Here is a 12,276-nt window from a genome sequence, read left to right as displayed (position 1 = left end):
GCCTGGCTAAAGGCACCAGAAGGATGCAGGAAGCCATTTACCCAAGCACTTAAAGGAACTTCCTTGCTGTGTGATGTGTCCAGAGAGATAGCTGAAAAAAGTAGAGTTTCTCTGCAGAGAGGAAGGCTTTTTGGGCAGTTGTGTTCAGGAGAGCTCCTAGGAAGGTTATCTGCCTTGTGGGTTGGAAATGGGACTTTTCTCTGTTGATTGTGAATCCCAGCGAGGGTAGGAGAGTTTGGACAAAGGAAAGGTCTTGCAGGGATTTTTCCATGGTGTCTGCCTGATTGAGGCAGGGGTCTATGTTATATATTAAAACTTTCAAAACTTCGAATCCCATATGTTCGGCAACATATGATCGAAGTTTAAAAGTTCGAATATATAATAAAAAATAAATAAAAAAAAAAACTTGCCTTAATGGTGCAGGCAGGAGGGCAAGCTCTCTTGCACCCCCCCACATGGGGTGGCTGCCCCACATACCCCACTACTTAAATATACCAACTCCAAGACCGCACTTCAGTGCAGAAAAAGGGAATTCTCCCATTCTGCAACAAACTGCACCATTACGTTTAAACTTCGATCTCTTGAAGTCAATTATATGGTGTCGACCATATGACATTCGACACTTTAATCGTTTGGAGTTCTAAAAGGAACCCAGAGGCTGTCATCCAGATAGCAAAACATGCAGATTTACCCCCTATCTGCAAAAGGCAATGGACCGGGGCCAGGCACTTGGTTAAGACTCTGGGAACAGCAGATAAGTCAAAGGGCAGAGCAGAGAATTGAAAGTGTTCTGAGCCTGCTCTGAAATGTTGGTAACTCCTGCAGGACTCACTGATGGGGATATGAAGTTAAGTGTCTGAGATCTAGGGTCACTAGCCAGGCATCCGGAACCAACATAGGTAATAGGTTATGAAGGGTCAGTATTTTTAATTTTGGCACTTGGAGGGACAAATTTAAAGTGGATAGGTCTAGAATGGGGTGCCAAGTGCCCTCTTTTCTGGGTACCAGGAACAGCCTTGAGTAGAAACCTTTGCCTGCTTGTTGCTCTGGCACTGGTTCCACTGATCCCTAGGCACAAAGTTTTTGAATTTGGCGGATGGCTTCTGTTCTTTGGTTTGCAAGTCAGTCTGGGAATCCTGAAAATCTTGGGCTTTCATTGAAAATTAATCTGTACCTCTTAAATAATATTTAGTGCCCACCGATCTGTTGTGATGGTTTGCCACTTGTCTAAGAACAGGGACAGCCTTCCTCCTAGCCTGGGGGGGTGTTGGAGGGGTAGAGCAGAGAGGGGGTGTTATTGTAGGCCCTTGGGATAGGGGGTGGATTTAGAACTCCCTTGCCTAGGCATAGTAGGGGACCACAGCCTTGGCCTTTGCTGCTGCTGTCTGGCGGGCCTATCTCTGCGCTCTCTCCTACGCACAAGTTTTGGGTTGTGCAGGAAAGGACCAGTGTTTTGTTGGGAAGTTCCTGCTGAATCTGGGAGGCTGTACTTGCAGGAAGTCTTTGACTGTCTGCATAGACTTAGCCTTGTCCTCCATTTTAATGACTTCTGCTTTTGGGCCTAACATCAGATGCTCCCAGAGTGAATTTAAGGTTTCCTTGAAAGAAAGGTCCTTGGGGGGTGGGGGGGGGGGGGGGTGCTGAAGAAATGGATTCTTCAGCATCTGAATTCTCAAAGGCTGTCAGGGGCTACTGTTCAGTGTCAGAGTCTAGAAATTCAGAGTCCTCAGACTGACTCTGAAAGCACTTCAGGTGAATGATCCCTTTTTCTTTTGGCTGGGGTAGCTGGAGTAGACTGGTTACCCCCGAAGAGGGTAATTAAATCTTCAGCCATTCTAATTAACTGTTGAGATTGGGCAGGTTGGGTGTGGGGAAACTTGCTTTTAGGCCTCAGAGATTTGATGGGTCTAGTGGTTTTTGTTGGTGGCATGGCAGTGTCACCCGAAAAGCTTCCTTGGAAGCAGGTGCCTGCAAAGCAGCTCTGGACCCAACAGATATGCTAGAGATTGTCTAAACAGGTCGAAGGAGCCTGATCTGGCAGAGTACTGGACTCCAGAAAGGTCTTAGAGCCCTACAATGGCTCTGCAGCTGTCATCAGGGGCGAATCCACCTCAGGAGTTCTGCTGAACTAGTGAAAGGAAGGCTGGCTGACTTCTGATTTGTGTAGTCTGTGGGCCTAACCTTCGGAGGTCTGTCTTTCCTTATCTTTTCTCTTTTTGGGAATTCCGACCGTCGATTGACCGACAGATGTCACTTCACTTGAGTAGCTAACCTCCCTGAAATGCCCAACTACAAAATCATCTCTTTTACGCATGGTCCTAGCATTAAATAAGGCACAGAATAGACAACCAGGGACGTGGTGGTCTGGGCCTAGACAAGTTACACACAGATTATTAAAGTCTTGGTGTGGTATCTGTTTTCCATAATAAAGACAGTTATTTACTTTTTCGGACATCAGTTCAGTGCAAGAAAAAGGATCCCCAACGGGGCACTTAGCTTTAGTAGTATTCTCCCTCACTCTGGGAACGGGAGACTTGCACACAAACTGCTTCAGGCTCCACGGCAAGAAAGACTTATGTAATGACACTGGCTGCCTCTCTTTATAGCACTGACTACCTGATGTCAGTCTCTGGGGACTTGCAGCCGACACATGAGGGAAATCCTTTACATAGACAGCTGGTCACTGCCACTCTTATGCATACTTTTATGACGATTCAAATTATCATCTACAGTTTTACCCCTCCTATATGTAAATCTACACTTCCCTGGTAACAACTGTGCCAATTTATTATCCATCAGAAGTGTCCTCCAATGTTTATGAACCAAATCACAAAATAAGTGGGTGTTACTCCCAAAACTAGCGACCAAACAGATGTATCTTGTTTTTTTCTATATATTATATTCCAACAATGTGTTTCTATCACCACAATAAGCATAGTCTTCAGCACACTGTATAACTGGTTGTCTATACCTTCTTACATGAAACCTTACAGATAATTCCTCACTATGTTTAAACAAAGCCTCACTGGTAGAACAAATCCTCCTAAACACTAAGAAACTGTTACTTAGGATTACTGTTAATAAAAGGTGGATGGCGGTTATTAGCATCCAAAAAATTATAACTAAATTCCTTCCTAAACAATGATGTCTCAAGCATACCATCCACACATTTAGAAATCTTATCGAAAAAATAAATCAATTTAAAATTATAACTGTGAAATGTAAGCCACATTTGTTGTCATTCAAACACTGTATAAACTCATTCAAGTAGGTCACATCAGATTTCCATACGAGCCAGTCATCCAAATAATGTCTCCATATATCAATTTCAGATATATACATATTTGACTTCTATATCAATTGTTCCTCTATATATCCCATAAAAAGGTCAGCATAAATGAGGCAAAAGAAGCCCCCATAGCTGTACCCTTAAATTGCAGGAAACAGTCACCACTGAAATAAAAGACATTTTTGGTTAAAACATGCTCATTTGAACACAAAGAGGTGTTAAATCCAGGACTATACATATTTGTCTTATTTAACCAAAATTCAACAGCTAATAAACTAGACAATGAGGGATACTGGTATATGCCTTGATGTCCAACGTGCACATAAACCAAGTGGTTTCAAGTTGTACATCAACATGTTAAGAAACTGATGTACCCTGAATACAGGACCGTACATATACCAATAACGGTCTTAAATATTTAGTGAGGAAAGCAGAAAGGGGTTCAGTCAATGAACCATGGCCCGAGACTTTAGTTCTATTCAGGGGCTGTGAAGCATCCTTATGAAACTTTGGTAACGCACAAAAATGTTGGCAGAGATCAGAAACAGTAAGATGACTGTGTATTTATTAGTAACACTGCCCTCCCCTCCAGGGCCAAAGACAAAAATGCATCAATCTTTTTTTTCAAAATGTAATGTAGGATTCAAAACCATCTTTTGATAAAATTGTGGATCCATAAGTTGACCAACAGCCTCCTGTATATATAAATCGCAATTCTAAATAACCACTGCTCTGCCCCCCCTTTATCTGCACTGCTAATTACCACATCATGATTCCCCCTTAAAGCATGACATGTTCAATGGTAAAATTATAAGAACCATTTCTATAAGAAAAACAGAAATGTAAATCCCTTAACATCTGCTGAAACACTAAAACATGTTTATTCATTGGTGGACAACAAGAAGGTTTGAATACAAACTACATTTCACTCTTTGCAGTACTGTTGTCAAAATATAATAAATTCAGTTTTCTACCAAACTTTAACACATCATTAATTAATATTTCTTCAGAAACTGCATATGTGGGTACAAACTCCAATCCTTTATTAAGCACCTCTGATTCAGCTTCCGATAATGTGATGGATGAAACATTATAAACAGATACAGAAATTACTTCAGCATAACTACTTCAGCATAACTAGTCGAAACAATGCCTCTGTTGCATCTGTTTGGCCATTATTTTGAGATTTGGTTCATAAACACTGGGAGACACTTTTGTTGGACAATAAATTGGCACAATTGTTCCCAGGGAGGTGTAGATTTACCTATAGGAGGGGTAAAACTTACAAGCAATTATTTAAATCATCATAAAAGTATGCATAAGAGTGGCAATAACTAGCTGTCTATGAAAGGCATGCCTTTGGTAGGTTGCTTTTCTTGTGGAAATTGTTCAGCATGAAAACATTTTAAAATCAAAGACTTTTCATCTGTTAATATTTCTTGTGTTTTTGACATCCGGTGTTTTGCTAACTGTTTCAGAATGAGTCATTTACTTAGCTGAATGTTCCTGTAGTGCTTTTTACGTAGGACAAACCAAGACAATTTAAGTGTTGCACACTTGAACACTAGAGTGATGTCAGAAACATATGTCTAATGAATTGCACAAATATACTATTTCACATCCCACAGCCAAACTTAGATTTACTGTTATTGATCGTATTTGTATTAGCAATAAATTGGGATGGCATAGTTTGCTGAATAAAAAAGAACGTACTTGGATAATTAAATTAGGGACATTATTCCCTCTTGGTTTAAACGATATGTGCAAACTTTTTTTATTGGAGGAGGGTTTGCATATAAATATGTATTGAGGGAGTGTGTATTTTTGTAAACCAGCACTAGAGAAGGCTTGTGCCGAAACCATCATGCTGGATTTTTATTTGTTGCAGTATTTCTTCAAATAAATGAGTTTTATCACTGCTGTTTGTGCTGGCCATTTTTGTTACTAATTCTAAAGTGTATACATCCTGACAAATCAGTGAAAGTTTCTAAAATAGACAACAAATAAAGCACGAAACATTTAGAAACTATTTGACATTTGTTAACCGGGAAAGTCCACTGGGCTTGAGACCCATTTTCAGTGAAGGCCTGGGGAGAAAAGCTCCAAGTTACATGAAAATCATTACATGAATTTGTAAGGAAACAAAATTATAATTATAAAGCAGGTGAAATACAAAAAACTATCTAAACAGCAAATATGTTGTAAAAAGGCACAATACAGTTACAATGAAACATTAGCATGTAGGAAAATTGTACAGTTAGAAATATGTAACAATACAGCTCAATTGGGGGGGGGGGGGGTGAGTAGGAAAAGAGAAAGACAGAATTAGAGAGTTAAAGGTAAGAGATGTAGTTAGAATCTTATAGCTAGGTAGTGGGAATAAGTAGATTATAGGTGGCATATATTTAATGGTAGTATTAAAAGTAGGAAGTGACAGAGAAGAGAAAATGTGTTAAAATAGTTGTATAGATGTGTGGACTATGATACTAAAGATTAGGGATAACTCATATGGTGTAACAGCATAACATATACATAAGTATATTTGCTATGTGAAACAGTTTTGCTAGATTAAGGAGGCTCTGGATATGTGTTGCATGTGCAGCTGGGGTTATCAGTGAGATGTTGTTTTAGTTTTCTTTTAAAGGAGATTATGTCATTAATTCTGTAACTGATTATGGGAGGGTGTTCCAGAGCTTAGTTATGGAATGGGAATAGACACAGCTACCTGCTCTTTTACTAGGTTTTGATACTTAAGTAGGTGTTTGCTGTTGGAGCATAGATTTTTGGATGGGACGCAAGTGTCAATGATATTAAACCTCCTGTATAACAGAGAACTAAATGAGACTTTTCAGACTAGAAAATCCTACACAGAAGTAAAAACCCCGACTTCTTTCCATAGCCTGTTAACTCAAGTGGTGAATCTCTCCTGTGCCAAATTTAATTCGGCACTTACGGAAATTAAATCTCGCACCTTACAAAAAAATCATTTAATAATGCAGAGCCATGAGCTGCTGTTTCCCAAAGGAGCTGGCAGAATACAGGCATTCCCAGCCTGCAACTCATAGCAGACCATGCAGCCAATGTCAGTCCATAAAGCTGCATGTCATTACTGCTTCGGGGGGGGGGGGGGGTTAGTGGCAGACAGCTTACAGTGTGGGTGATGCAACTTTAAGTACTGTTAAATTATGAGCAATGACTTTTACCAAAACGCTAAAACAAAATATTCCCACATTTTCTAAAAGCGTATCACACTTGCCTTACCTCAGTAACATCCATGACTTTGATAGCAGCCAGCTGTCCTGTCTTGACATGTCGACCCTGCAATGATGAAGCATTTTTTAATTCATATATCCAAGGAAATTCACAGGCAGTCTACCATGATTCCAACAATAAAGACACTTTAAAGTAGCATTAGTTGTTAAATGCTGCTCAATTTCACAACCTGTAATAGTAATGAATTACAGGCAAGATCACAAAATCTTTTGTTCGAGTTCAAGATACAGGGTGTAGGGATATTTACCAAATTGCACAGTGGTCATGTGATATATATGATCCAGATGAAACCTTGTGGAGAACTTTCTCTGCTAAAACTACACTTACTTGAAGTAAGACGGGCCAAATCCTGTGACTACTCCTGGACTTGCATCTCAACTATCCAGATTTTTGCCTCATTTTTAGTCTGCTCTCTTCTCCCACAATTCATTAAAGATTGACGTCATTAAACAATACCACTCATCTGAGTTTGATATTACAGATTTCAGAAAATTCATGGTAACAAAAAAAATTATCTAGTAACTTTCCAAGCCTATAAGAAAATTTAAAACTGGTCCATGATTTCGGGCCTTTGACCCCCCCCCCCCAATATTTTTTGCTTTGTCCAGATTTACTGCACTTGGAGGTTGAGACATGCTCCAGGTATTTCGGCACTTAATATTGCCTGTTCATATTTGCAGTAATTCTAAAACCATGCTACGTATAAGCTCTTCAAAGATTTCACTGTAAGCTTACAGGATAAGCAGCCGTACCTCAACTTCTTAGAGGCAGAATTCTGGGCAAATGCGAAAATGGGGGAACAGACAAAAATATTGAATTTTTAAAAACTGCTCTCAAACGTGGACGATAGCAGGTTTTGCATTATCATGCATTTTGTAAAGGGTAGGAAGTCTGTCTTATTTAATTACTTCAATCCATAATGATGTAACAAGAAACCAGCAATTTTGAGAAACACCAAAAATGAGGCAAAAATCTGGACAGTATGTGGGTAGCACAGCTGCAACATTTGAGCTCTGTCTACTTATATTGCCATAATGTTTTTTTCCCCTAAATATCTCAAGAATTGCACAGCCTCACATTAAACTTAACAGATGAGCAGAAAGCTGCTTACAGCATGTGTACACCTCTTGTCGTGACATTTTACAAAGTATTACAAAATTAAAATTTACTGTAACTTGTAAAATCCTGTGCAAGATCTACAATCTTATGACTACTCGCACTGTAAAGATTTACTAATATTGAATAGTTTGCCATTTACTTTTCTTTAGTAACCATCATGGCTCCAGATAATATGAACTTTTACTTGAAATGTTAAGGACATGGCCAGGATACAATCCGTGAAAGTAAGAGTAAAAAATTCAGAGTGACACGAGTGAACGAATCTAATTTCTTCAGTTAGCTCAAACATTCCAAGGATATTACACCCTTAAAGCAGCTAACAAGGTAACCATTTTTATTAAACCCTGACAAACTGCAGTAATCAAACTGTCAATCATGAAACAATTCACCTGGGTTCAAGTATAGAGCTGTTATCCAGAAATTAATTTCCTTCTGAAAGTCAGCTTATGCTTGGGTACAAGCAAACCCTTCAAAGTAACCAGAGTCTATGTATTCCTCCTGAAATGGCCTTTTCTGAGATGCTTTTTTCTCATTCTGCCACCTAGCTATCAAACCTCTCCCTGTGGGACTCGTCTGACCCCCAGCCACGTTGAGTCCCCAGATGCATATTCCCAGGTCACTACCTCTGATAACTCACTCTCTCCAAGACTCGCTCTACATCTATGTAGCTTCTATTGGCTTTCTACAGTATTACTGTTTTCAATCTGATAACATTACATAGGCTGCTCTTTTTCTATACATCCTGATATAAAGTGAAGAAATTATAGACTTGCAGATGGTCTGTGAAACACCACGTCTGGAACAAGGTCCATCCTGATTGTTCACCCTCACTCTACTCGGGCTCACTCCTCTCCCTTACCCTACTCGCAATTCCCACCTACCCCCACTATACCTAAACGTAAGCATTACTAACCACACCCACCACCACTACTCAACCTATCCCCAACCTCCATTAATTAAAATCAACCACCCTTCACTATCCAAATACATAATCCTACTTAAGCCCTATCCTCTACACCAACTCAGTCTTGTAACCATTTACTAAATTACTTCACACTTGGACATTTCAAACATCCAGCTATAGTTAACTACCAATCATAACTCTTACATTCCACAATACCAATAAAACATACTAATAAAACACAAATACTGTACAGCTAAACAAAAATTTGAAATTAAAATGTTTCAACAGCTGTTCACTTTTCTTGCACAGATTAAAAAATATCACCACTTAGCCACAAATCCACTCCTCCTATAACATTTCAACCACCATCTACAAACTTCAAAATCACTCCATCAATTTTCAATGCTAATTTCATAAACCAATTTGCATTCAAAAGACCACCAATTAACAGCCTGTAGTATACATCTCCCTCAGAGTGGACAATGCCATCACTATATTCCTCAACAATATAGTTAACATAGCTTCAAAACTTCTAAGCAGTGATGACATACACCCAAACCCAGGCCCCTCAACTACCTCTCTTACCAACAAACCTCCCTCATATCCACACAATATAACAAACTTACACTAGCAAAGTCAAAACCATTACTAATAAACTTAAATCATCAGAAGTCTGGTCGACAAACTTCAAGACTTTTGTCTGACAGTTGTACTAACTAAAACATGGTTAAAACCTAAAACTGAAGGCAATGAGATCATCCTCCTGGCTATAACATCCTCGGACAAAACAGGAAAGGGAAGAGGAGGGGTAGCCATAGTTTACAAAAATAACCCAATATTACACCACCTTAACTTAAACATCCCAACTTTCAGTAACAGATTTTCTCAAAACTAGAAATCCATAACTGTCACAGCAGGGGTATACATGCCACCTGGGAACAATCACTACTTTAGAGGGCTTACTTCAATGGACCACAAATACCTTTTCCCAAGAGACTATCAAAATGGGTGACTTCAACCTAGACTGGAATAGCTGTAATGCACAGAAGCCTACCAATCACATAAACCTCTATGGATTTACGCAGTTTATTCAAACCATCACCAGAATAGACAAAAACAATAAATAAAAATAAAATACAGAATCTATCCTTGAATGGACCCTTACTAACAAAATTACATACCATCAACATTTAGGTCATCTCCTTGACAGAATAAGCGACCACTCACCAACCTACCTCCTCAGACAAAAAAAACACAACAAAAAAAAAAACTATCTACCACCAAATCCGAAATAAAAACAATCCCCAGACTCTTGTGACCACTCGCAGCCAATGCAAATGGCGTATCGTAAAAGAACTACCCCCAACACCGCCACTGATTTCAACAGCACCTTTCGAAATGCCCTAAAAATAGTCTAACACCCCCAGGACAGTCAGAACAAAAGCTATCAATCACCCCCCCCCCCATGCTAACCAAAGCAACTAGAAATCTTAAAACTAGAGATGATGCCTGGAATTAATGGAACAGTAATAAAACTACAAAATTTACTTAACAAACCAGCAACTCTGAAACAAAGCCAAAATACATGTCAAACTAGATAAAAATTACTATACCAAGATAAAAATCACACAAACGCACAAAACTTCCGGTCAGCTATCAAAGATTTCCTATACCTATCAAAGATTTCCTATACCCTGGACATGGATCTTCACACACAACCCCCCCCTCCCCCAAACCCACAACCTCCCCAACCTTGGGCACAACCGCTGAACAATTTTACCAAACTTATCTTGGCACTATCCATAAATAACAGCTCCTTGCCACACACTTCATCACTAATCAAAAAGTAGGACCACCACCACCTTCTTCCACCCCGTCTCAACAAATATCATAAAAAAAATTAAAAAACTGAAATCAACAGCTCTTGCAGTTGGACTCCCAACAGAATACTTCAACATGTCAGCTGATGCTATTGCCTAGTAGATATCAGTTCTAATAAACACATCACTGAACACCACGTCCCATACCTCTGGAAAGTCGTAAACAATTCCCCTCCACAAAGGTTGTATTTCAACAGAATTGTCCATTATAGACCTACTGCTAGATTATCTCCTCCATCAAAAATCTTAGAAAGGTGCATACATTCTCAACTAATGCGCTACCTCTCAGACAAGAATCTACTATAGGTTCATAGGTTGGTACTAGGCTATCGACCCTAGGGCCTGTACAAGCCTAGCCATAACAATTCCCTGGATATTTCTTCCCACAATATTTACTTCCCTGGACCCCTGTCTAGCAGGCCGACTGACATGATCCCCAAGGTGAATTTCCTATCTCCCATCCATTCGTCAAGGTACCTTTTGAAGAGGGCCAAGGAGGCACCCTGCTTGACATGTATAGGCAGTCTATTCCAGAGTATGGGGAGTCTCTAGGTCAGGAACCTATCCCTCCAGCATGTTTTGTACATTGTGATAAGGTTTAGATCCCTGGAGCATGTGGCTCTGAGGGATTGGGATTTCTTTAAATGGAGCATGTCCAACAGCTAAGGGTTTGACATGGCTTTGTATCGCCTCCGAGTAGCCTATATGCGACAATAGCTGGAGGTTTTTTTTTTTTTTTTTTTTTTTATATAGACGGTCAGCATAAGGCATCTGCTTTAGGCCTGTGATTCCTTTAGTGAGGTATTTCTGCAGCCTTTCCAGCTGTTGCAGATGTCTTGTGAGGTACACACCAAACAAGGCATTGTACTCTATAATGGGTCTAATGAGGGAGGAGTACAGTGGGACAATGACCTCCTTTTTTCTGGATGAAAAGCCCTTAGTGATGAGGTGTGCCACACAGAAGGATTTCCTGTTGTGGCAATGTGGTTATCGAAGGTGAGACCACTGTCCACCTGTGTGACCTAACCATAGAACAGCTACTACCCTCCTGAATTTCACCAATACTGTCACCTCTACATATGAGTGAAGGAAAAAAGTCTTCCTTGACATTTCCAAGGCCTTTGATACAGTCTCTCATATGAAACTTCTAGTAGTCCTCTCTAGCCTAAATCTACGCTCATCTGCATCACTTGGGTCCAAGGCTAACAGACACCAAGCCGTAAAATGGTAAGACATCTCATCACTACTGCCAGTCACATTAGGGGGTAACCCATGGCTCAATTCTTGAACCCCTTTCTTTTCAATATCTTCACCAACAATCTCTACACAGCTACTTCTCTGTCTACTTTAATACATTATACTAACATGCAGCCCACACTCTACAAGAACTACAACAGAAAACACAAAAATCATTCTCAACAGTGTAACCATGGTTTACAGATGCACAACTTATACTCAACCCAAATAAAACCAAACTAATTATCTTCCAACCAACTAAAGCCACTAACACCCCACCCAACTTTTCCATAATTGCTGCAAACACAACTGAACTCACTACACAGACCAAACTCCTAGGTGTCATCACTGATCACATGAGATTTGACCAACACACATCTGAAACTATAGTACACAAAAATTTAGGTACTCCATATAAACATTTCCTAACAATACCAAATTAACCATTGCTAAAACTCACCTAATCAACACTTCTCTATGCCTCATCCACTCTCACAAACCTCAAAATCTGACCTAGGTAAACTAGAAACATGCTATAACAACTAGCTAAATTTGGCAGACTTCCCATACAGAAC

At 39.7% G+C, this 12,276-nt stretch overlaps 1 protein-coding gene across 1 annotated transcript in view; it reads right to left on the bottom strand.

The window, feature by feature from the left end:
• The window catches only part of MINK1 (misshapen like kinase 1), a 1,658,622-nt gene that overhangs the window by 1,444,569 nt on the left and 201,777 nt on the right, over nucleotides 1-12,276 (bottom strand). Inside the window, exon 3 of the mRNA XM_044077078.1 lies at nucleotides 6,551-6,607. Coding sequence (XP_043933013.1) covers nucleotides 6,551-6,607 — 57 coding nt within the window. The remainder of the gene's footprint in view (nucleotides 1-6,550; nucleotides 6,608-12,276) is intronic.

The sequence above is a fragment of the Protopterus annectens genome, chromosome 7.part0 (genome assembly GCF_019279795.1).
Source record: "Protopterus annectens isolate FY-2018-M chromosome 7.part0, PAN1.0, whole genome shotgun sequence".
Taxonomy (NCBI): Eukaryota; Metazoa; Chordata; order Ceratodontiformes; family Protopteridae; genus Protopterus; species Protopterus annectens.
The sequence above is the reverse complement of the archived record's forward strand: the minus strand, read 5'-3'. Positions and strand labels throughout refer to the sequence as shown.